Source organism: Annulohypoxylon truncatum (assembly GCF_022578515.1).
Source record: "Annulohypoxylon truncatum strain CBS 140777 unplaced genomic scaffold F4807scaffold_3, whole genome shotgun sequence".
NCBI lineage: Eukaryota > Fungi > Ascomycota > Sordariomycetes > Xylariales > Hypoxylaceae > Annulohypoxylon > Annulohypoxylon truncatum.
The window spans coordinates 996997-1021329 of record NW_025953789.1 but is presented as its reverse complement, the minus strand read 5'-3'; the positions used below and the strand labels follow the sequence as shown (position 1 = coordinate 1021329).

General features: G+C 49.1%; 5 protein-coding genes across 5 annotated transcripts; 3 read left to right on the top strand and 2 right to left on the bottom strand.

Annotated features, from left to right (window-relative positions):
- Positions 1-869: 869 nt before the first annotated feature.
- On the bottom strand, positions 870-2231 carry F4807DRAFT_456432 (uncharacterized protein; the record flags this gene model as incomplete). Its single annotated transcript, XM_048000877.1, has 1 exon — positions 870-2231. One exon carries the CDS (start codon positions 2229-2231, stop codon positions 870-872), a length of 1362 nt encoding a protein of 453 aa, XP_047858408.1.
- Positions 2232-4514: 2283 nt separating this feature from the next.
- Positions 4515-6955, bottom strand: F4807DRAFT_204266 (uncharacterized protein). Its single transcript, XM_047993841.1, has one exon. The coding sequence runs from the start codon at positions 6594-6596 to the stop codon at positions 4869-4871; it is 1728 nt and encodes a 575-aa protein (XP_047858407.1). The 5' UTR covers positions 6597-6955; the 3' UTR covers positions 4515-4868.
- A 5193-nt stretch (positions 6956-12148) lies between these two features.
- On the top strand, positions 12149-15188 carry F4807DRAFT_204103 (uncharacterized protein). Its single transcript, XM_047993839.1, has 8 exons — positions 12149-12350; positions 12448-12928; positions 12985-13547; positions 13624-14493; positions 14550-14598; positions 14660-14728; positions 14787-14900; positions 14986-15188. Exons 1-8 carry the CDS (start codon positions 12336-12338, stop codon positions 15087-15089), a joined length of 2265 nt encoding a protein of 754 aa, XP_047858406.1. The 5' UTR covers positions 12149-12335; the 3' UTR covers positions 15090-15188.
- Positions 15189-16006: 818 nt separating this feature from the next.
- F4807DRAFT_409522 (Clavaminate synthase-like protein) lies at positions 16007-18132 on the top strand. The gene is made up of 6 exons (XM_047996549.1): positions 16007-16412; positions 16462-16710; positions 16772-17002; positions 17058-17125; positions 17189-17358; positions 17419-18132. Exons 1-6 carry the CDS (start codon positions 16406-16408, stop codon positions 17861-17863), a joined length of 1170 nt encoding a protein of 389 aa, XP_047858405.1. The 5' UTR covers positions 16007-16405; the 3' UTR covers positions 17864-18132.
- A 5317-nt stretch (positions 18133-23449) lies between these two features.
- Positions 23450-24084, top strand: F4807DRAFT_203791 (uncharacterized protein). The gene is made up of 2 exons (XM_047993838.1): positions 23450-23634; positions 23744-24084. The coding sequence occupies exons 1-2, from the start codon at positions 23573-23575 to the stop codon at positions 24009-24011; spliced, it is 330 nt and encodes a 109-aa protein (XP_047858404.1). The 5' UTR covers positions 23450-23572; the 3' UTR covers positions 24012-24084.
- The last annotated feature ends 249 nt before the right edge of the window (positions 24085-24333 follow it).

The window sequence follows — 24333 nt, the reverse complement described above, 5'->3', positions numbered from 1 at the left end:
GTTGAAGTTGGGATGAAATGGAATGGGACGGAAGCGAAAATGGAAAAGGGGGAAAATTACGCGGCCGCCAGATTCGGCATACCGGCCCCAACCCGGGTCGCGGTCGGATTTGGGGGACGGCGGCTACGGATCGCTCGCCTCGAAATTACCTACCTTCGGACGAGGCGAGGCTTAAGCTCAGGGGGGACTACTTTGGCCACCAACGCGGGCGAGTTCGACCTCGGGCATGGAGAAAGTATACGGGTTGCGCATTATTAGGCGCACTGTCGTTTTTACATATACATCTATCTTTTTATGAGGACTAGACTTACGGGACTGATAGTAAGCGCTCCCTAGTTGGATCGTTCGGACGGCTATCACGGCGGATGATCAGGAAAGGAGGACAGGTGCAGGAAGTGGAAGGGGAGGGGAAGAGGCGAGAGTTGCTTATAACCTATAGCTAGGAGATGTGCAATAGTTTTCATAGTTCGCGAAAATAATGATAACAACGTTTTAATAGAATTGAATTTTATTTCCGGGCACCCTATTTATCTTTTATCTTTATCTATTTTCGTGAGAAATAGCAGTCTAGACATCAACATTGTAGTAACCGTACACTGTAGGTATAATAGTCGAACATAAGTCAAGGGAAGAATTGCCTGCCTCCGAGCTGTCGAAGCCCGTTTGGATGAGGTAGGCATTGGATAGAAAACATGAAATGAAAGACGAGAAGAGAAGAGTCCCCCTTTCCTGAAGAGGGTTACGTAGTTAGTATCTGTCGTGAGACCAGATCAAAATTGCCCGTAGTCCGCACACATGACTCCAGTAACGAGAATACCAGCTCATTGCCCAGTCATATGGAAGCGGAAGTAAGCCCAGCTCACTCCCCTTCACTTCACCCTCTTCGCCCCACGATCCTGCCCCTGGCCCGTCCTCTTCGACCCCGCCGCCGGCGCCGCCGGCCCCGCCCAGCGGGAGCGCAAGTGCGCGACAAGCGAGCCCAGACGCGCCGTATACGATTCCGGCGCTCCCCGCTCCGCGACTTTATCGCGGATATCCGCGAGCTCGTCGATCCAAGGACCCAGGACCTGCGGCGGGATCGAGGCCAGGACGTCGAGGGCGAAGTTGCGATCGCCGGAGCCGACGAGCCGGAAGAACAGGTTGCGCTTCTCCTTGGGCAGGTGCGAGGGCCCGACGTCTTCGTCGCTGTCGACGACGCGCGCGAGCGCGTGCACGGCGGCGCGGGCCGCGGCGCGCAGCTCCCGCGCCTCGAGCGGCCGGTCCGTCGTGTGGATGACGGCGTGGATCTGGCGCGTCACCGAGGCGAGGTGTGTCGCGCACCACTCGACGTCCTTGGGGCGCGCGACGTTTTGCAATGATGGGTCCTCCGCGTACGCGCGCAGGCCGGCCAGCGCGGCGTCCGTCCGGTGCCGGAGGCTCCGGAACCGGTTCTTGTGGGGGGACTCGTCGGCGCGCATCGACGACAGGAAGTACTGGAAGAAGTCGTCGTTGCGGAGCAGCATGCGGAAGATGGTCTGCTCCAGGTCGCCTCGCTTGATGACCTTCTTGCCCTTCCGCGGGTTGTCGAAGAGGTCCGGCCGGTATTCGTCGATGGGCACCTCGTTTAGGGAGGCGAGTATCTCTCGTGTTTCCTGGACCCGCCTGGGGTTCGGATCTGGTGACTGCCCGACGACATCACAATGGAGGCTGTCTGCTAGCATGTCGAGATGGAAGTCCGATATCGCATCGTATGGGTTCCCGAGCTCCGTTGGAGAGCCGTGTTGCGATAGGGTGAAGGGATCCCTCTGGACGCCCAGGATCTGGCTGGTGATTTGATCGAACAGCCAAAGAATATGGCGGCAAGGTGACTCGCCGTGCTCGCCACTCTCGCAGGTACAGCTTGGAATCCCATAACCGCTTTCTTCCATACCAGTCCGAATCGTGTATTCCACCGGCTCTGTTATTAAGAAAAGGCAGCGCTGATCTCCTGCTTGGCAGCCACGCAACACGAACTGAGGAGGGACTTCAACAGCCCTCGTTACATTATCCCGTGTCTCTTCATCTAGGAGATCTAGTGAGTATCTGAGGTTCGACGGGGACGTCATGTAACCATCCTCATCGAAGTCGAAGTCCGGCTCGGTCTCAGACTCGGAGCTCGAGTCTTCCACCGGTAGCCTCTGGCTCTGGAGACGAGTTATGGGAGGCATGCCTTCGAGTGAAAGCTTCTTAAAACGTTCGGTTGGAGGGGACATCGAGTGATGTTGATGAAACGGCGATGATACTGAAGGATTTACCACACATGCTTTGGAAATATACGGGTGGTTATATAGAATAATCATCACGAGAGCAGGCAGACAGTGGGGAGTCCCCTAAGTGCTAGTATAATGAAAGAAGCGGCCCAATATCGAGACCACTCGGTCCGCGTTGGTTCAGCGACAGTAATACGTTACCTAGTTGGTCTAAGTCGACCGAATTGCAGGAGGGTAAGGGGCCGTGGGGGAGGAAGCACCGACGAGGGCCTCTGTACCGCCCGCCCGCCCGCCACGGGCCGGAAATGGTAGCAGAACAAAAGGAAAGGGTTCGCTGTAGGGAACCTCGTCGCCGGGATGGAAGCCTGGGTACTTGGGAACTTTGCACCCACCCATCTGGATGGCTGAGTCGCAGATGCACGTAGAAAGAAATGCTGTAGATCAAACAAATGCTACGTAATCCTGAGATGGCACGCCTAAGGTGCGTGATTAATGTCTCAAACGAGTAATCACCCAGACCCAAGGGGACGGGTAGGACTGGCGATGCCGAATATAGTCATACGGCAATTTTGTGTACTGCATACTAACGCATGCAGGAATCGACAATCTGGAGTCGTTATAATACAGCTTTTGTCAACGAATTGATCTCATCATCAGCCACACGGTAAGACCGGGGTTGTGATTGGTGGACAAGCGGGATTGGGTGTTCGGAGCAGTATTTTGTTCATTCACCTCCTTTTTTCTCTTTCTGCCTTGGGGAGGGACCATAATCCGGATCTGAAGCTCGTGGGTTAGCAATATAAAAGCACGGCCAGGGCCATCGATGCGACCAGCGCTCATTTGAGAGGTTCGTCGTGGCTTCGGGCCACGATTTCGGGCCCCAAAGCCTCGAACTAGGCCGCTTCTTGGCGACCGCCTATTCCGTCTCCAGCGAATCCGGCCCACTAGGCGGCCAACGAGGCTTCTCGCTTTTTCTCCCTCACCTTAGTTGTTATCAATTGCTTCGAGAAGGAAAAAAAATTGAGGGCTCCCACTCCGAGCGATCACATCTCGACGGCCTAGCATCACCGGATGAGGCCTAAACGTTATTTGCGATTCTTGCGCATCGTGCCAGAATCAAATGATCGAACTAGGACATATCCGAAATCCCCTGGGCGACTGCATTGCCTAATTCGGCACTCAGGACCGGGATGGTGATTCGGCGCTCATGGCGGTCGGGATATCTGAAATTCCACCTCAGAACCGGCAAGCGTCAGACCTAGCTTTGATTGTATAGCCTCAAGGAGAACGTTCGTCTCATCATGCTAAAAGCGCGGGGAGGGACACTGCCGCATGAGAGTGGGCAGGCATCAGCGCGGAATTCATACGTCTGCTGACGACTTCGGCGGAATGGACATATACTGCTCTGCCTCCCCTGAGGTCGTTGAGCTTCGATCCGATTGGGCACTGCGGCACGTTGCCGTCACCCGCTTTTCAAGGACCCTATATTCTCACTAGACAGTGGACTTATGGGACGATAGTAGACTACTTGAGATGGTGGTTTGCTGCGCCGCTTTGATATATCCCCTTTTCTCTCGCCGATTTGCCACTTCTTCACCTAGCTCTCTATTAGGATAGCAGCGGTGTGACCATGCTTGCACAGCTGAGACGATCGAGTAACTGCTAATGAACTCATAGGAATGGTACGAGATTATGGAGGAGTTCCTTGTATTACTTTGTGTCGTATATGTCGTTGGTGAGTGACTAGGATTATCCTTCTTGGTTGGCTTGCAGTTCTAACAATCTTTGAGGTTTCTCTTCGAACACAAGACTGCTGCTATCACACGTCTCGATGTTTGCTCCGTCCGCTCGTTGGTTCTGACTCTCCTTACGGTGGAATGTTCAGTCAGCTTATCCCCCTATCTGAGAGTTAGCTTCCTATTAGTTGCATAAATACAGGCCTCGATGTTTCCTTATTGGTTACCGCTGAGCCGGGATTCAATACAAAGTCGGTCAAGAATAACCGCGAGGCGATAGGTGATTATAGGTGTCAACTTCGGCAATTCATAATCCGGCTATCTTGCCAGCATTGTTGTCTGCCTAGCAGCTATAGCAGAGGGAGGTACCTCGCTGTCCATTAACATAGCCCCCTAATTGCTAAACACAGGCGATATAAGCTGAAGACAGGTATGTAATAGAAGTCGTCCATGGTGAGTCAGGGCGGAGGTCGAGATCATTACTGGAACAAGAAGCGGCGAAGCTGCTTATAATAAGTAGAGTTAATATAAGGAATGAATGGGGCCCTTCAACTAAGCAAGGTACACTTTTGATCTAGAGTTCCTTTAGTTTTCTCGGGGCACCTAACCAAGGAGCTCGATATCTTACTTAAACTGTATATCTGAATGGTCTAAGATGGTGAAGTTCACATATGTTAGCATCACCTAAGGTAAGTTACGTTGTGGCATTCATGCCACATTTTCATCGAATTAGGCAATTCTAGAAAAGTTAGTTTAACACTGTTTATAATAGATGATCTCTATGAGATACTAAAGTTCTTTAAAGGCATATGATTCAAGCTGTCTTACTGTTGGCTTCCATCGAGAAGCGAGGGAGGACTAGGCTGTTGAACCTGAAATGTTGACCTAGGCTCCTTACACAACCCTAAAGAGCTTGGATCTGAAATGCTTCTAGATCCTCCAAGACTTCTTTCAGAGTTGGCCGACCATAGTAGTTGTCATTCCACTCCCCTTTAAGACGTTGAGAGCTTCGGAGTGCCAGGAACCTCTCTGCTTCATCGATCTCAGCAAACCAGAAACGCTTTGCAGCTTCTCTAACGTCGTCGGCGCTTTGTTCCTTGGCGTCCTTGGCTGTTAAAAAGAGTTGGCTGTGCTGTCTCATTATGGTATTGCTGAGTGTGCCTCTTCTGCCTCTGGTGCATCTATCTATCAGATCCCTCATGGCAGGAGGGGTCCTCTTATACTCGGGGAATTCGATATCGGGTTCCCATCGATACGATTGCCAAACAGCTGCTTTCTGAGGACCGCTGACCCCTTCGAAAATGCACCATAGGACCCTGCCGAGCATGTATACTTCAGCGGCCTCTTGCTCTGCCGCGCTAAGCGCAATCCAAGGTAAGTTAAATCCGTCTTTAGGATTTGTGTATCTTTCATCCTCTAGTGATTCGAAGGAAGGTAGCAGATCTTGCAACATCCTTCGATACTTCGCGCTCACAGATTCGGACACACATTCGTCGGTCGCAATCAAACGGATGTATTCGATGGCATTGACTTCGGGGGCTGAAAACTCGCACCAGACTCCTCTCTGCTCGAAATCGACCATAATAATGTTGGAGCTCTCTGATAGGACAATATTATCTAGTCGCAAATCGGGATAGTATATCCCTGAGCGAGTCAAATGCTCAAGAGCCTTGGTCAGCTGGATCGACCACTTCAACTGATCGACACGTCGTAATTGGCCATGGGCGCGCGAGAGGGGTAGGACATCTCGGAGGGTGCCTTTCGAGTGATAGAACGTAGTGAACCCGACAACAGCCTTTTTGGTGCCGAAGTTGCACCTCTTTGTGACTATATGCATTGGCCGTACGATGATGTTCTCATGTGGTTCGATTGTACAGAGCGTTTTCAACTCGTGGTAGAGGTATTTCGCCCCGCTGGTCAATGCTTTGAATATGCAGAGTTGCTCGTTTATTCGGACGAGGCAGACGCTATCGTGTAAGATGCTGACAACATGGAGATCGAAGAAGTCAATCACTTGGGGGAACGGAAAGTCCGATCCCCAGAGGTCCGCCAATCTCGAAAATGGTAGCAGCTTATGCTCCAGATTATGGTTGAGGCCGACTTTGATACGAACTCGCCGCACATCGAGAGACATATCTTCCAAGACTAGACGTGATCCGAAAGGCACGCTTTTGTAAAAGTCTTCGAAAGCCGCGAGGTCCTTGAATTCGGAAGTAGTCCAGATCTGTAGGATTCGGACGATATGTTTTGTGATAGCAAGTCTAGGCAATCGAATAGCGTCTTTGGTATGGAACGCCCTGTGAAGTTCGAGCTGCTCACGAATGAGAGTGGGTTGAAAATTGGAAACAAACACGTCCATGCGCATGGGAGGGATTTTTTGAAGAAAAAGCGGAAGGACATAGTACTGCGTTCCCAAACCAGCACAGCCATCTACACGCCATAAAGGATTCTGAGGTAAATCAAGGCTATCAATCCGGTTCTTCGGGTTCAAGAGAGAATTTTCCCACGTAGACTCAACGACGGAATCTGCTGGGCTAAGACTTTCTAGAGTTTCTCCAACCTCTGAAGGAGGTTGGTAGAAAGCTGCGGTGGGGTGGACGACCTCTCCTATAGCTCTCGTGGACAATTCCATGTTCAAGTCGATATCGCTTCCCGTGGCTGATGGGTGCTCCGAAGGCCTTTGAGATAGGCAAATGCTCGATCAATAAGTATTGGATTTCCGGCCGATGCAGAGAAGTCGGAGCCAGGAGACCGAAGAGGGGACGTGGGTTTGGAGGATGCAAAAGACCGTGCCCAAAGCTGCCCAAAAACTGGACCGGCTCTAGCTGTATACTGGAATTAAAAGCACAAAGAGCGCGTGATGCTTCCTGGACGAGAAGCCACGTCTGCCATCTCCCGAGATTTCCGGCGTGCTTTCCTTAATCGAAGGCAAAGGCGCACCAAAAGCAATCTGGCTCGCTCCTTACTTGACCTACCTAATGAACTTACATAGGTGACGCCTGCCTACATGATACGTCGAGGTCCGATGTAGCACGTAGATACCCGACATTCGAAGCTAGATGGAAGTCTGGGGATTGATTTCGTCCCTAAGACCGACTCTCGCGTTTAGTGTCCAAGGACAGAAGCCAGCTCTGAGTTTCTAGTTTTACTTGGCTGATGTTCCTCTTCTTCTTGAGAACTAAGCCGCGTATACTCCCTTCAAGGAAATACCCAATAAGAGTCGAATTTTGATTGTCTGGACGGCTGGCTTATTTAGCAATGGCTGGAGGAAGGCAGCGTTGCCGCGGTTTTGTGGCTGTTAAAACCGAGCAGCCGCTTCAAGCCGCAAACGGACGTTAGCACCTGTCCTATGCCGAAACTCTTAATCTTAGCCTGTGTGATAGTGTCTACGCATAATCTGGCGGGCCCAGAAAAGACAACTTGGACGAAAACCGCGGGTGGGTGGCAAGATCACGATGGCCTCGACACTGGGCCATTAAAAATGTATCCCCCGCTGACCGAGTGCCTGACCGGATGCAGGTTGCGCAAGCCATTTCTCTTTAAGCTGAGCGGTAGTCGGCCCTAAAACGAAAAAAAAAAGCAAAAATAGGGGAAACCCGATTATCTTGTCGGGTTAATGATTGGTCGGGACTGTCGGTCTGGCTCCGCATCCATTGCTTATAGCTACCTACCTAATACTTTGTAGGTTTGTAACCTACCTACCTGAGCTAGCACAATGTTGAAATGCGGGTGAGGCTGACTCCGTAGAATCTATCGGCTGAAGGGCTATTAAGAAAGCTCCTCGATATCTCGCTAGCCCACGTCGATGGTAGACATCTGTAAATGACTTTACTAGACACGGTGGAGACGAAAGGCATCGAGTTACTAATATGGGCGCTCCTTAGGTATAGTAAAAGGTCCGTTTAGATTACCAAGCAACTAGGTTTGATAACCCAATTACATCTCCCGTATAGAAACTCTTTAGCTTTCGGACGATCAGGACTATGCTATACCGGAAGCGTTACTACTGCAGCATATACGCGCCGTCGTGAAGTGATGACCTTGAATAGTATTTATATCTGCATTATCGTGATTAGTTGGTAGTTAAAATAGGTACTGATTTCATAGGGCTGACACAGAAAGGCTTGGCGTTTCTCCAGCTACTTTCCCCGTTGCCAAGAAAACACGGGGCCAAGTCGAATTCTAAACCAAAATGTGTTCATTTATGTTCCCGTCGTAATGGTTATTTGGATAGATACGCCGCAAGGCATATACAGAAACCATGTAATTCTAGGGGATAGTCACTATGATACCTATTGACCTATGCTTGAGATTCAGTATACGTAGATAACTACGGGGTGAAGTAAAGCCGAAAAAAGGCGATTCACTTTTACTTGCCTCAGTAAATGGATCGAAGGATGATAAATGCCTAAGGAGCAACGTTTTCATTATCAATTTAGCCTGGCTGATTGTTCTTGTATACCTATATGCATTTTCTTCGATGAGATTATGATTGAGCGTTGCTACGGCTCCGATAATTGGCTATTGTGGGATTGTCGTCTACAGGAGGCCGACTTGAAGCGAATTATGATGAACAAGTGGAAGTATGAAAATCTGGTGGGTAATTATACAATTTTCGTGTGTCTAATAGCTTTGTTCTCTTGATCAGATAAACCGTGACTTCCACGTGGTAGAGATTTTAGTTTTTCGTTTTTTTCATAAAAATAACATCGAATATCCATGAACTCCTAAACGGGAAGTTCCCAAAATGTGGGGGACCCTCATTTTGGTTAAATGCTCCCCTGGCTGGTGATGTCAAGCTAGGAGAGGGGAACTGGGGAGGAGCGATCTGGAGGTTTTGTGTAACAAGAAAATGACATCATAGAGAGGGGGTCAAGTCCCTTAAGGTTACCTGAACGATCAATAACTCGGAACAATTAAATCTTCACATGTTATCCACGTGTGGGATGTAGTAGACACTGTACATCATTACAGACTGTATTAGCTGATAATGGAGAGCGAAGGAACCTGCTCCCTCGGTAAATTTAGTCAGTAAGACTTCCAAATAAGCGTTGCTTCCGCCATCTTGAATTTCCATTTTCTATCCAGACGGATGCACTAATCCCGAGACGAGGACGTGCATTTCCAAACTACAATCAGACGGAAACACATCCCACTTAGGTGTAGACATGTGCGTCTAAACATTTGTCGCAGATCTTGCGAGATGCGTTATGCTTAGAATTCCCCGGTCCATGATAAGCTGTACCATGCAAATCCCAAGGTTGGTAATCGCATGACCTATCCGCGTCAAGCGTCAACGGTTTGTCTGAGACCCTGTGACTAGGTACCTGGTAGAGCTAAACCGAAAATACCGAACATAATCCATCGGTATATAGTCATGCTATATCTCTAGCCAACGGGCTCGATGGTGGTCAGACAGTTGTTTTCGAGAATGCAAGGCTCTCTGGTTCATCGGGCGTCTCGGTCTGGTTATGTTCTATGTCGCACAACTTGGGCATCAGTGTCAGCTCTCACCGGTCGACCATCTATTGCCACTTCACGTACATTGAAACCTAAAAGGAGATGCACTTTTAGATATATACGAAAGGGGCGGTGAGTTATACACGGAGAAGCTTGAGTGGACGAAAAGAGCGTGCGGAGATCACAATGTCGCGTCGATTATATGAGCATACGCAGCGCCCGATACAGGTATGCATCACAACCATCCATAGCCGATGTTTCGTCGTGATAATCCGTAAGCCGCACATGCTATAGGAAGAAAGATATATTACCTCAGCCGACAGCCAGGTAACCTTGGAAGTCCACGTGTAGCAATATGCGGAGTAAAGATGGTACGTAGTAAACGTCCCGCGCAAATCCTTAAACCAACCTTGAAGATAGGTACAAAGTCAGGGCTTTCTTACGAACTACATAATCTGAAGTCTGTAGGTACCTACCTACATACATACCTGTTTATGTGTAAATGGCGTACATGCGGTTGCGAACGTTCTGCCGAGCGCTAGTAGCCTTACGTACAGTCAGCCCCACCTAAACTGTCAGTTCATCCATGATTAAATCGTCGAGCACGTGTATTTTAACTTCTACTACTCCTTTATCTTTCTAGCTACATTCTCAGATCATGGAATCATGCAATTTGCTCGATCGCAGGGAGGGATAAGCAATGAAATGTAACTCACCAAGGTAGTCGCCGTTTTGGAGAATCCTAGTTGAGTGTTAGGTACTACCTCATTATGCTCCGGGAGTCGGCCCAAGGGGTTCTGGTCTCTGAAAAGTTCAATCCGAGTTCCTAATTCGGCAGGTATCACATCATGTTCGCGTCAGTTGATAGGCTTAATAATAAGGGTCCCCCCCTCTCGCACTATCACACGCGAACCCTTAGCAGACCCTTAACTGACCCCTGGGCTTGACGGGAGACTACACTAGGCGGAACTTTGAGGCTGGAGGTGATGGATGTACGCGATTACTTTCCGATGATTAAGATCCGTCGTAGCGGGTCCGGCGAGATAGAAACGATGTATGTCGTTGGCTCGTCGGCTCGTTGGCTCCTCGAACTTGTGTATCCCCAGAAATGCGATCTCAGGTGGATGGATACGTTGGCAATCAGGTCAGTTGACACGGCTGATATAGACCTCGCCTTTCCTGATTTGCCTAGGTCGAAGAACAAACTCCACATTCCGCTCGATGTCGTTTTCTGGGTCGCCGTAATTTACCTACCTACGTAGTGTATTAGCAGTTTTCTAATCTAGACCGATTATGCCCGCTTCTACGTACTTTACCGACGACTTAGTGTAGGTACATACTTGCTCAAATATACGTACGATCAGCATTACCTTCGCCCTAATATATTTAAACCCCTTAGGCTTCAATCAGGTTCCATCTCATTAGCTCTGAAAGGTGGAGAACAGCTCAATCGAATCTTATCGGTCAGTACGTAAGCATCAATCGGTCCATTGAACTCATGCGAACAGATGTTTTAATTTTGGCCGAGACTAATGATTATCTTCGGGTTAACGGGTTGATAATGGAACAGGGGTTCGAGAATTAAGGGCAGGGAATAGGGAAAATGAACCCGAAAGGTGAAAAAGAGGGAAAAGGAGATACTAGTGTGGCTTTTGTGGAATGATGACATCTCTTACTTGCATTAAAGCTTACATTGATCATCCTACGTACGACGGGAAAGAGTGCACCAGATCCCACGCAGCCCACAGTCGCTTGGTCCCTTCCAAGGTTTACCTATCGATGCTATACCTCCAAGGTCCCGAATTGCCCACAATTGTCCGTGACTGCCCCAATTCGATCAAGCTCGCAAGGCTGTTCCTTACCTATTCCTTACTAAGGCACCTCGAAAGTTGAGGTAAAATTTCGGAGACTTCTTTTTTGAGCCGTATCTGAGCAGGTCCAGGCCAACTTTGGAACCCGTCGACCCCGTACTGTACCGTACGAGGTAACTTCTCTCCCAGATCCCTGCTCCCTGCTTATGCCTTATGCCTTAACATCCCGGCATCTTCCCCCAGGTCTCCCCCCCTTAAGTTCCTTGGTCCTATCAAGTTTATCTACCCATTAACCCCCAAATCTAACGATTGAAACCCTTGGTCAGCAACAGATTTATATTGCCTCATTGTAACTAATACAACATAAACCTAAGCTTATTTGCCCATTTTGCCCGTTGCCCGTTGCCCAGTCGAACGGTTGCACAAGGTCCAACTCTCATTAACTAGTTAATCCCCCCTCTTCTTTAAACCGGTGAATGCGCCGATTCAACGGTCGCGTAGAAACTTTCTCACCGAGTTATCTTTCTTCATCAGTTGCCGCATTTCTTCTTCCAATCATCACCTCTCCCGCACGGCGCACATCTCATCGGGCGGCAGCATACCGCCGTTTTCTTCCTCTCTTTTCCCTCTTCATCCTCTCTTTGGGCCTCCTCCACATTTCACCCCTAGCATCTATCCACCTGCTGACAGTTAATTCAGCCCCTTTTCAGTTTCTAATTACCTAGATAGGCTCATCGACGCAGGCGGCTCGTCCCAGTATAGCCATTGTACCTCACGGCACAGCATAACATAACATAATACAACGCGACACCAAGACATAGTCGCATTAGCTCTCTGATGATCCTGGTAGTCTTATTAGCGGCAATGACGCCCGTGAGACATTGACGTACGCCGCCTTTTCACACACCCTAATCTGTCAGACGCCCCGGTGAGGCGTAAGGGAAGAAAAACAGAGAGAGAGACACGCGCAGCTCCTTGATCGCTGCTACTGTTGCTACTGCTGGCCCTCGTTCTGTTGTACACATAGAGGCTTCTGGACCTCGTACACGCACCGGTGACAAGCTTTCGTTTAACACACCACCGTCTTCATACGATCCCTTATGGAACGTACAATGGTAAGGCTTTTCTTACTATATTCCTCTCCTCTAGATAGCCCAAAGTAGTGCATACCTTGTTTGGATTCCAGAGTGCAGTCCGTTGACTTGCATATAGAATAATCATAATATCAGAAAGCGCCGGCCCTATGGCCACGGGGAACCCCCGGCGGTGCCCGTGCCCCTGGATCCCTCGTACTCACCCTCTGCCTCTGTCCCTTCATCTCATCCGGAGGGCTTCTCCGTCCAGGATCTACATATACTCCAGCAGGCAGCGTCTATCTTAAATTGCCCCGTCTCCCAATTGCTTGGACTTAATAATAGAAGCTCTCATCCACAGCAATACCCACTCTCTTCTGTCTCATCTATACCATACCCAATTTCAACGAAGAGACAACGTCTTAGTGCAGACATGACACCGGCATCTCCTCAGGAGAAGTCCACGCCACCTACGCCCCCCATCCAAGATGGCTCTGAGCGGCCCCGTGCTCCCGAAGCACCAAATAATGGTTTCTCCATGGGCATAGACCGCTCCCGCCTGGCGCAGTACTTTTCAACCTTCTCTGTCTGCCCGCCCTGCACTACATGCGAACCCCAAGGTTTGCTTCCTGTTCTAGTTTTTGGTGTCCCATCAAACATACTAAATATGACTTAGTCTACGGCCAAATCCCGGCCGCCTCGCCTTATTCTTATGCCCCAGCACGGCAATACTTTGACGACAGCTCGTCGTCTCCTGGGCCACCACCCGGAACAATGTCTCCAGATCAGCCCAGTGTCTTTGCTCCTCATGACCCCTCCACAACCTCATCAATGATGTCCAACTATCCTATTCTGCAGCCAAACCGGCCTATGACAGTCCAGCCTTCTACTAGCGGCGAGGGCATGGTGTATCCCGAGCCCGTATCTGGTCAACAGTATTTTGGTCAACCAGACTTCTGTTCCGATATGCCAAATTCTATGACGAATAACATGATGGGAGCTCAGCAAAACTACACTCCATCGTCGTTCAGACAGAACACTACGGCCGAGGACGTTTCATCTCAGGAAGCAGATGGAATTCGGACTTCTAGTAAGCCTTGCGAGTTGGACATCTTACATCCGAATCAACGCCCCCCACATGCGAGGAGGGGACCGTTCAAGTCAAATGAAATACGGCAGGAGACGGCCGAGACGAGACGAATAGGTTCCTGTATTCGGTGCCGAATGCAGCGAATTCGCGTAAGCCACCATACGTCGCCTCTCGATTATTTCCTAGTGGCCTCTAAGAGTTCCATATACTAATTTTCAATTTTAGTGTGAGATTAATCCTTCGGACAAGCTTGGTACATGCCTCACTTGCCTGAAGGTATCTAGCGTGAAAGTGTGGCGAATGCCTTGTCTTCGTTACAAGATTACCGATGTGAAGTTGTTCAAGCCAGGGAACGTTAAGGGGTACGAGTGGACACGAAGGTGGATAGAGGGCATCCCCGACGATATATCGCAATGGGCATCGATGGAGATAAAGAGAGTCAAAGTCACTGAGGGCTACACTAACCAGCCCGTAGAGCTCCGAGTCCGTCAATTCGTCCCCCAAGAAGGCGACAGGCTCGAACGAAGCTGGGTTCACGACGGCACCAAGAAGAATGTCAAAATCCCTCCGTATGCTATCGTGAATCTTGAAGAAGCGAAGAGCATTTATACCGAATACATCAGACAGGGGTTGCCCGAATGTTGCAAGAAGGTGCTTCTAGGCAAGGACAGGCTATTACTTGCAACATACGCCGCAGCAATCAAGGCCTCAAGAGATCCGACGATAGATCCTAAGGAAAGTGCACTTCTCAAGAAAGCACTTCAGTTGTGGATGGCCATTCGATTGACAACGAAATCCACTATTATTGTTGGGGAAGAGACGTTGGGGATGCCTCTCGATATCATGGACGACACAAGCCCGCTTCGAGGATGTATTCCGTTGCCGCCGGTAATGGGTGCGCAAATCGAGTTGGTCCTCATTCATCAAATCCAATCTAACCTGCGTCGGGAGATGTTAGAAAACTTACAGACAATGACGCAAGCTAACAAACACCAAACCTGGTTCACAACATACCTCATTACCTTCATTTTGCTCCATAACGTAGCGCTTCTTTGCCAGCATGATGCTGGATATGCCCGTAAACACGGCATTAAGGTGTGTAACGAATGCCTACCAATGGACCATAAGGACTACCTCGCTCACTAATCAAGTTGCAGAGTCGGTTCGCGAGAGAAGAGATGGTGAGGGAGTACCAAATGGGTAAGCCGTCGTGTCTCCTCGAGCGGGTCCAAACTTTCGGCGTCGGTTATTGAGATTGCAGCTTCTGACATACGACTTTGTCGAACAGGCGCGAATATTCTGCTGGCGTATTTTCATTACTGCAATAAAAGTAAGAAAAACTGGTATTCTGGAACTTTCCACGAATTAATGAAGCTGACCGCCGATAGATATATACCCGTTCTCTGCGAAGTGCAAGGAACAAGACCTATCAATACTGGCTGAGTTAGATGAGACTCAAATTAAGCTCATTCAGTTCACAAGGTCGAACATTGAAAAATACAGTAAGCCTCGCTGGCATTCCGTCTCGTGTTGAGTTCCTATGACGATATCCAAGGCGGATGGATCACTAATCAGTTGGTTTCGTAGAGAGGCATTGGGCGAAGATACGTCAAACCGACGATTACGAAAACGATTTCTACTACATCAGCCAGATGTACGAGGAAAACTGGACACCGCAATCGACGATCTAAGACAATCAGTACGGTGGGAGCGATTTGAGCAAAGGATGTATGAGCGGAAACCTAAGTTCAGGTTAATGGAAAAGCATATGCGAGAAAACTTACGTCGCATACTAGTGCAGCAATATTGATGTATTAGGAACGGGATCCGGCGCATGTTGAACTCTATTCGTTGGCAACAACTCCAGACGCTTGGGTTGGCCATTGGCGATGATCTATGCTATACCTAGTACTTACACACTTAACCGGCGCAGTTTCTCCCGAAACAAAAGCAAAGAACGAAGGAACTGCAAACATAAACTAGAAAGAGCTGCTGCTAAAAAGGTTTCAAATTCAACCTTGACGAAAACTTTCATTATATCGAGGAAGGGTCGAGAGCACAGCATCCGGAACATTGCTCTTACCTAACGATGATAATATATACTGTATAACAACTCTGCAGCGGCCCGGTCCCTCTTGCATGTACGAGCCGTCCAGTATAGGTCGAATTGGCGTATCTCATCTGATTTGCCAATCACTCGAGCCGTCCGAGGCGGTACATCATTGGCCACACGGCACAATATTTTCCAGTCGGTACTTCTATCAACTATCTCCTATGAGAGCTCGAAGTAAACGGATATAAACGGATACTGTCAATCTGGCCACTCGTTGGACAATACACAAGACGCTCCCGACATTCGCAGAAAGAGCAAAAGATGAACTAACGCCAAGAGAGTATGCTGCGACCACAACTTCAAGTCGCGCCGTCTCTCGGAGCTACGTGCGGGTAGTAGCAGCTGCAAGCTGCATAGGTAGGTAGGTATGCGGCTCTCCCTCCGTCGCACCAGACATGGCCCACGCATGACTGCAGCCAGCCACAGTTCCATTAACCAGGTTTTGACACCTATGGCCCATCCAGATCTTGCATAATTTAGCGGGGCAGAAGCAAAACGACTGCATGGGAAAGCAATCTTCAGACAAGGCAGTGTATATCTTCCAATCGACACAGTTATGCAGCTCGTACGTACCTGCTCCTGCACTACATAGTTAGGGTAGGCACCTTGATATGCACACCCTGAGGCGGTAGCACTTGAGTAATGTCTACGCCATCAGGAAACTGCGGGCTTGTATACCGCTCCCACACGGGAAGCTGTACTCGTCTCGATATTTATGAATTGCTCTTTCCTACTGATTAATGGTTTGCGTCAACACTTTATGTCTGATGACCACTTGAATTCTGGAATCTTGTCCTTCTCATCTCAGATCCATTTCTTCTCAGATCCATCTCTTCTACCACAGTTGTCTAAAGTCTGGTACGAACCAGAGGAATCCTTCGTTTGTTTCAGTGTATGAGATGTAAGTTGATGGCCCAGAGTTATTATTGGCGCAGCTAACAGAACTAAAGATAGCTGCACTATGGATCTTGAGGGCCCAGTTTGCCGCCCCAGCCTTCACGGCCCAACACATAAATCTTCTACGTGGGCCAGCTGCGTCTCCGATGGGTTGTCTAGCCTCCCCAGCGATTATCCCCCTGTTCTGCAGCATGAACTTGCTTGGACAGGCCAGCAGCTGGACGGCCGTGAGTCCGAATACGTTCTCAACTTGACCGAGAACGAGCTGCTGGAAGTACGATCCGCAAAGGATCGCTTCAAATGTATACCTTCCTAAAAACCCTTCGTTGTCACCTCTTGCCCACGCTGACTCTAAACCTCTAGCACTGGAACTTGACGGAGACTTAGTCAACCGGGACAATTTCCCTCTTCCCACCCTCGGCTCAAAGCTAGAACAGCTCAGCCAGGATATCTACAATGGGAAGGGCCTCTCTGTTGTCCGTGGCATCAAGCCGGATGATTACTCCGTTGAAGACTTGACCATCATCTGGTTGGGAATCCAGTCTTACATTGCTGACCAGAGAGGTTGCCAAGACCATCTCGGAAACATGCTTGGTTAGTGTTATGTCGTAACGAGCCGAAGATCACATTTTCTAACATTGGTTTTTAGTCCACATTGTTGCTGATAACTCTTCTATGATGAAGTTGGGCCACCACCGCCACTCCACTTCCGCTATTGTAAGTTAGACTTACTAATTATAGAACCCCTCCCGTGTTCATGCGTTCTCACGATGCGTATAGTCCTTTCACAACGAGGAGGCAGGTGACGTAGTCGCTTGGCTAACTCGCAGCACGGCGGCCTCTGGCGGCAAATGCATCGTTGCTTCGGCTTACACGATTTACAACATGCTGGCGGCCCATCGTCCTGACATCATACGTACCCTTGCAAAGTCGGATTGGCCTTTTGCACTGTAAGCTGCTTACTCCATATTCTGTTATCCTTATAAACGGTACTGATATCCCGGCTGAAGACCCCAATTCCAATGTCGGCCGATACTCTTCTATCATGACTCGAAGTTGGTCATGAACTTCGGCCGTACGCCTTTACTGGGTAATGCTGTCCACCCACGTCCAGAGCACCTCCCAAAACTGAACGATCGCCAACGCGAAGCGCTCGATGTGGTAGAAGCTATTGCTCAAGCGGTCCAGCTCGAAATCAAGACCGAAGCTGGCGATATGCATTTCATCAACAACCTTGCCATTCTTCACAGACGTGAAGGGTTTGTTGACGGCCAATCCGCTCAGCAGAAACGACATCTGGTCCGCATGAGACTAAGAAGCTCGCAGCTAGGGTGGGATATCCCCAACGACCTAAAGCAGGAGTGGCATAATGCATTCGAGACAGACACTTACCAGACATGGCACCTCGAACCGATGCCTGGCGACGTGTTCCCCCTTCGCAAATACACCAACTAATGGGACGGCGCGGAAGCCCCAGCAAAAGGCGGGGGGAAAGTGATACTAGGTGTACCCTATAATTAATAGTTTTCTTAACGTTCTCCTTGGCTGGACTCCTCGATCACGATAACATTGTCATTACGGTGGTCTCAAGACTAATTACCTAGGGGAAAAAAAGGAGTAGTATGTTTTTCATCAAAACCGTTGTCACTCAGTAGGAGCAATAAGTCAGCTAGCTTCCTACTTTCTAGGTAGTCCTAAAAAAATTAACGAACCATTCATATCCACGCTACGCCTTAGGTACCCTACCTAAGACATCCTTTTTTTTGTTCCGATGTTGTTGCAGTCTGGGCCGTTCTCCACAGCGGTGGTACGGATTGGCCCCTATGCGTCCCCAGCATTGACTTGGCAAGACATATCTTTTTTTCGATAATGCTACGCTTTTACTGTTCGAATCAAAATCGTTAACTCGGTTGCAGCCGCAGCAGCAGTATTGGTGTTAGCAGTGACCGGCCGGGGATTAAACACCATTACGCGGACGAGACATGCCCAGTGGCTGCAGCGCATACCTTTTGTTTCCCGGGAGCGACGACATTGGTCGAGAAAAAGGATAAACAGGGATCGATTTAGATTGGTCCATTTTTTTAATTCTTGGTACCTATTAAGTGGCAGTAGCAGCAACGGCTGCTACTGTTCCTTTCGACTTTGTTGAGCTACCGAACGAAAGCATACATAAGTAGTAGGTTACATACCTCCTGGCATCTAGAGCTACGTACGTACATATGTATATGTCGCGAAATCTATACGTGGTATGTAATAAGGCGTCTCTCGTCTTGATAATATCCTTAGTCATTCAACCAAGAAAGGCGTAACCACGGCCCCGTCCCATTCATCATACCCTCCCAAGGCCTCGGTGACTGGTGTTGAGATCGGAGATCAAACCGGGGGACCCTACCTATCTCTGCTACACACACAACGGATGAAACCATTTTTTTTTCTCTCTGGTACTTCTTTTCCTTTCTTCTTCTTCTCTCTCCCCAGTCTTCCCCTTGTTGAGTGAAACATTTCTCGACACTAACGAACCTAGGTCCTCTCGAGATGCAGAAATTTTGCACCGCTTTGATCGATGTGCATTTTGCAACACATCGGGTGGGTAGCCGTTAACCATCCAAGATGGTTATATATAGTGTGATTGCGGAGGAGTTTTGCGGGCTTTGTACCTATCACAGTGGAGCAAGCATCTAAAGTCTCTCGCTAGTGCTACTACTGTAGTTTTTGCAGTAGACTATTCTCGTAAACACCTACATAGGGCGTAAGAACGAAGTATGTGGCTTCACCCAAGGTTTTCCCTGTCCTCTCCCCCCTTTTTCCGCCTCTAGTGTCTGACTACGTCTTATTCCAGAAAAAAATTCTGCTTAGCTAGTTTCTACCATCTTTCAACTTCATCCGCCAACCCGGCCGGCCGCATTCGTTAGTTTCAATCCTTGCAGTGTACGTTGTAGTATGAGATTAAAGAGTGTATAATGTCCGTGTACGTGCCGTACTCCGTGGCCGTGTGGGCTGATATCCGGTCCACTTCGCCACTTCGCCACTCCGGCCTACTGCACGTTGACGAGACCGATTAGTCCCGGCTTGAACACGACGAAAGAGAAGGGGCATTTTGCGAGTTGAAATTTCTTCGCATCATCCATGACGAGTGCCTTGATCAATCTATGTCGTACAAGCTAGCAAATCCATGTCTGCGACATATCCCAGGTGCATATGCAAACCACCTACAGGGCGGCTACTTTTTAGTAGATAGTCATAACTGAGCATCTACTAGGCGCATATGTTATACGTTGCCCGTTATATATCTTGTGCGACGTAGCAAAACCGCAGAACCGCAGAACCGCAGAACCTCAGGCCGCCCGCCGGCTACTTTGATCCGGATCTTCCGCGCGGCGTATCTGTGCCAAGATCCTCAGCCACCTCTAATTGAATCTAGAACTGATAACCCGGTTCTCCTGTACATTACCATTTACTCACGTGGCTATCCTACTACAATCCCTTACGGGCCTTTTCTTTTTCTTTTATCACCTCCCGTCGGCTGAACCAACGAGCATAGCAAAAGAAAGCCATCTCGTTCAATATACAAGCCCGTGCCGCCCCTCTGCGACACTCTCGTCTTTTTCAAAGAGGCGGTCGGGGCTGACGGAATAGACCGAAGCTCGCTTTTATAATGAACCGTGTGATCGGCAACACATGTTGACTTCAGAGCGCCTCGTGCATGATGAGCAAGGCCTGGACTCTCATCCATCACTTTTCGACCCACGTTGAACCCACGTCAGAGTTCTGTCAGTTTCATGGCGACGACCTGTGTTTTGACTGCAAACATCGACTAGAAACGACCAGGGAGAAGCATCACTGGATCGGAGCAGGCGGAACCAACAATCCGACCCTTATTTGCTACGTATTATTTGCCTCAGCACTAAGGGACGACATGAGCTTCTATCATATCTCATAAACTGCAGGTGGAAAATTACATGTATGTATTGGGGGGTTGGGGTGGTGGTAGAGGGAAAATACGGTTCTGCGCTGCTCCTTTCAAATTTGAGCATCGTAAGCTCATCTTCGCGGCGTCGGGGCTCTTCCTAAAGAACCCCAGTTTTTCCAGTGCCGTAGGGGGCTTAGTCTTCCAGATCTCCCGACGTACGATGTGCCGCCTAGCACCGTCTATGGAACCCGAATTCCCAATATTTGGGAACGCCGTGCTCTCGGATAGCTACACCTTACGATCTTGGCGAAGAAATGCGAAGGTACAAGCACGGTACGGGCTGTATAGGACGAAGGATAAGCACAGCTAACCCTGTTGTGGTTGCGCCGAAACGCCTCTCTGCGGGTACTATGTACCATACTGTGCCGCTAGCGAATACCAGGTTCCAGCAGGAAGCCAAGCACGCCTCCAACATCTCCCTACTAGGGCAGTGTATGCACTTGCATTCCGCCCTCGAGAGATCTGAGGTATGGGGTCAGGGCCAGGGCTAAAATATGGGTCTGGGTATGGGTATATCTGCAAGGCGTGCTTGCATTAGGACTGGATACTGCGACGGTTGCCGCTAGTGCGAGACGGCCTGCCGGGCTGCTTTGCCCACTTTGCGCTGCAGAGAGGAGGGTATACCATGTTCTTCGGCATGCGCAGATTGCCACTCCTCCTTGCTGCAGCATGTCGGGACGCCGAGTAGCCATCTGATTGCTGCATAGGCGAGGACAGCAGCGAGTCGACGGCATCCTTTCGCTAGAGACACCCGCGCACATATGGATGAGCCAAGCATCATTGTGCTGTCATCGGGAGCCACGACACGAAGCCAACGAAAACGCGCGATAAGGGGGGATGTATAGGATCGATGCTCCTTTACCCTGCTGCAGCGAGGACGGCCAACAGAATCCAAGCACGGTGACGAGGTTCTGCACACATATCCGAAGAGATTTCCTCGTGTATAGGTATAGGTAGGTAGAGAGTGGCTGATCTCGATCAGCACAGTGATGGCCACACAAAGTCCAGGCTGTCTTAGAAATCATCGACAGTAAGACTGGGAAGGGTGCAACATAAGCCACGAACTCGTGAACTGTGCACAATTTTGTAATCGGATTACCCGATAAGGGCGTGTGAACGCATCAGGTACGGGTTCTGCATGTCGTCGATCCCCAGGAATCACGCTCTCGGAATTCGAAAGGCGAGAGGCGCGCTTGGGAAGAAATATTGACTAATGAGACCGTATTTCGGCCATTTTCGTCGCGTGACCCGTTGCAACTCGACGCAGGACGGGCTCCATTCCAAAGGAACCATTCCTTGCGTCAATCCTTGAATGGTGACGAATGAAGTCAGCCCATCCTCCACATTCGCTGAAGATGTGAACTTTTGTGAATTTGTGCGATTATGTATGAGTATCAGAGTTGAAATAGGGCAAAGTAGACGTTGAATGATGCTGACGATGATGATTTGGTACATTTACCTAGACAGGGGGTAAGGGGGCAAATTTTGGTTATTGGGCCTTACCAGCCCAACCCAAATCCCGTATGAGGAAAAAGAGAGTCCTTAGGTCCTTCCGGCTTCAAGTAAGCTTCGCAAAGTATGAGCTGCACAGTACCTTGCTCCATACATGTCCCATACCGTCAGTGACACTGCCCTTGGTACGTAGACTAGGGTGCGCACTTAATAAAGTAGGTACTCAATACTCATAAATACGCAAGCTTCGGCTAATGCCTTCCGGTAAATAAGGGGCCAAGCAGGTAACCACTAGGTACATAAGCACATAGCCACATTCCAGATTTGTGTACTCATAACGGAGGTTGGAAGTAGTTACCTTGTATACCAGCATTATCTTTGCATCGAAGATCGAGACTTCCAAGGTTCCTACTTCTCGCGAAGAGAAAAAGAAACATTTGAACTTACCTTTCCCTTTCCCACTCTCCATACCTCCATGCTTCCATAGCTCTGGACTCCCCCATCCCTATCAGGTACGACTCCACTAGTAGGTATATCTGTCATTCTTTACTCTTATTGTCCACTTAAGCCGTCTAGACCCCCCTCCAGGCTCCTCGACAAAAGCCACCCGTCCAGTGAACTCGGGCGGCATAGCAGAATGTCGTATCGGTCAACCGGCGTTGGAGCACTTTCGGGCATGTTCGGTCATCAAATCAACAGCTGTCTTTCATGATTAGGTAGCTTGATCGACCTCTTCACGTCAATAAGCGCTCCAATAGTTGGTTCCTCGAACTTCAGCTTGGAGGTAACTTAGAAGATTTCGCCTTTATCAAGAAGGTAAACCAAGTGATCATCATCTTGGTATGTCCGATCTGATAAGACCTAGAAAGATCATTAGTTAATCCATAATCTATATCCATATTCAGAACAAGCCAATCACACATACCTCTCAATCTCGGCATCCTGCCCTCGAAACCGGTGTCCTTGTGATTCAAAACAAAAGTTTCAGGTTGATACAAGCCCGTATCTCACGATGAGCTGACACATGTGTAAACTTATGCAATCCAGTCCCGCCACCGAATACCACCAACGACTAACTCAAGCTAGAGTTAGAGAATGAATGAAGGCTATCCTAGTCTTGATCCGAGCTCTCGGTCTATCTCCGTACAAGGTAACTCGGGGTTGCGCCGAAAGGAGTCAACCTCCGACCGTGCGTAGCATGTTTTCAAGAATCCCAACGTCATATGGTGCGATTCTTAGAAATATAACTTCCAATACAACAAGGACGGAGTCAAACTTGACATATGAATAAGTGAGAATCTAACATACTTGGTAAGTAGGAGGGGGTAGTCAAAGCTTTATATTACCTTTGCGACACTTATCAAGGGGTCTTCCGGGTTGCCATGCGAGACCTCCCCATCATCAACTTGTGCAACAGTCGCATACAGATCAGATGTTGTCCACTCTTAAGATCTAACGCCGTGTTACAACGCTGGGGCGACGACTCAAAAATAAGCACTAAAAAGTGATCACTTAGATCTTGGAGGTACGGCATAGCCGTGGAGCCGCATAGCTTCCAGGTTCTCGACCACGTGGGCCGGCAGACCTGCAGACACCAAACGGCCCATTCAACATGTGTTCTGCGTATGGGGCTAGTCTAGGCCCCTTGTTATGATCCGCAATTAAAGGAAGGCGGAAAGACTAGGAGAGGGCGGCGAAATCGAGATCTACCGACAGGATTAGTCACGAGGCATCTAATAAAGATGAGGGTTGCGCGCTTTGCAGTGTTTCTTCGGAACTGGGTGGCTTTGTTGGCAACCTACATGTAAGCATGAGCACCAACAGGCGAAATCAGCTGTATGAGGATGCATGATCTCCTCGTGAATCACCGTATCCAAAACATTCCAATTGGAGATTATACGAATGCAACACAGGTCAATAAGGGCTCGGGCTTCCTCGATATGCCCACATCCATTTTTCCACCGCCATTCTTTGTCCATACCACCACAATGGTGCCCTAGGATGGTATCCCCCCCTTTACGATATTTGGGTGTTTTGGGCGTAGAGAAGGTTATGACGTCCTCGTCAAGACGCTGTGTGACCTGGTACAGGCCCGGTGGTGTAGAGTTGTATGCGAAGCATATCGAGCAGATTGAGGGTAGTAAGCCGAGTGATGACTTTTACATCCGAAATAGGGCGTAGTACCCTCCTACGGCGCCTACATATATTTAGATATACCAAACATGTTAGAAACAAATCATGTTCTTGCCCTAACCATGTCTGACCATGGTCCATTGAGTCTATTGAAATCTACGGTATGGGCTTCCATCCAGTCATACATGATAGTTCTCATAAATACCCGACCGCTTCGTATGGCTTCGAGAGGCAATCAATAATATTGTCACCCCACGTCCTCGTTCCCCATCCGACTACAGGAATTAGATTATCAAATAGGTTTGTTATGGGGGTAGCAGATCACGGATATACGTTCCCTCCGCGATAATCCCTTTTATGTGTATTATTT

What these genes read in the sequence shown, in the direction of transcription:
- F4807DRAFT_204266 (XM_047993841.1), bottom strand. Translation starts at nt 6,596, where the DNA reads ATGGAATTGTCCACGAGAGCTATAGGAGAGGTCGTCCACCCCACCGCA.
- F4807DRAFT_204103 (XM_047993839.1), top strand. An exon ending in GGTGAGGGAGTACCAAATGG is followed by an intron (nt 14,599 to 14,659) that starts GTAAGCCGTCGT and finishes TTGAGATTGCAG; the next exon opens with CTTCTGACATACGACTTTGT. An exon ending in GTCGAACATTGAAAAATACA is followed by an intron (nt 14,901 to 14,985) that starts GTAAGCCTCGCT and finishes TTGGTTTCGTAG; the next exon opens with AGAGGCATTGGGCGAAGATA.
- F4807DRAFT_409522 (XM_047996549.1), top strand. An exon ending in CCATCTCGGAAACATGCTTG is followed by an intron (nt 17,003 to 17,057) that starts GTTAGTGTTATG and finishes ATTGGTTTTTAG; the next exon opens with TCCACATTGTTGCTGATAAC. An exon ending in TCGGATTGGCCTTTTGCACT is followed by an intron (nt 17,359 to 17,418) that starts GTAAGCTGCTTA and finishes TCCCGGCTGAAG; the next exon opens with ACCCCAATTCCAATGTCGGC.
- F4807DRAFT_203791 (XM_047993838.1), top strand. Translation starts at nt 23,573, where the DNA reads ATGAGGGTTGCGCGCTTTGCAGTGTTTCTTCGGAACTGGGTGGCTTTG. An exon ending in GCTTTGTTGGCAACCTACAT is followed by an intron (nt 23,635 to 23,743) that starts GTAAGCATGAGC and finishes AATGCAACACAG; the next exon opens with GTCAATAAGGGCTCGGGCTT.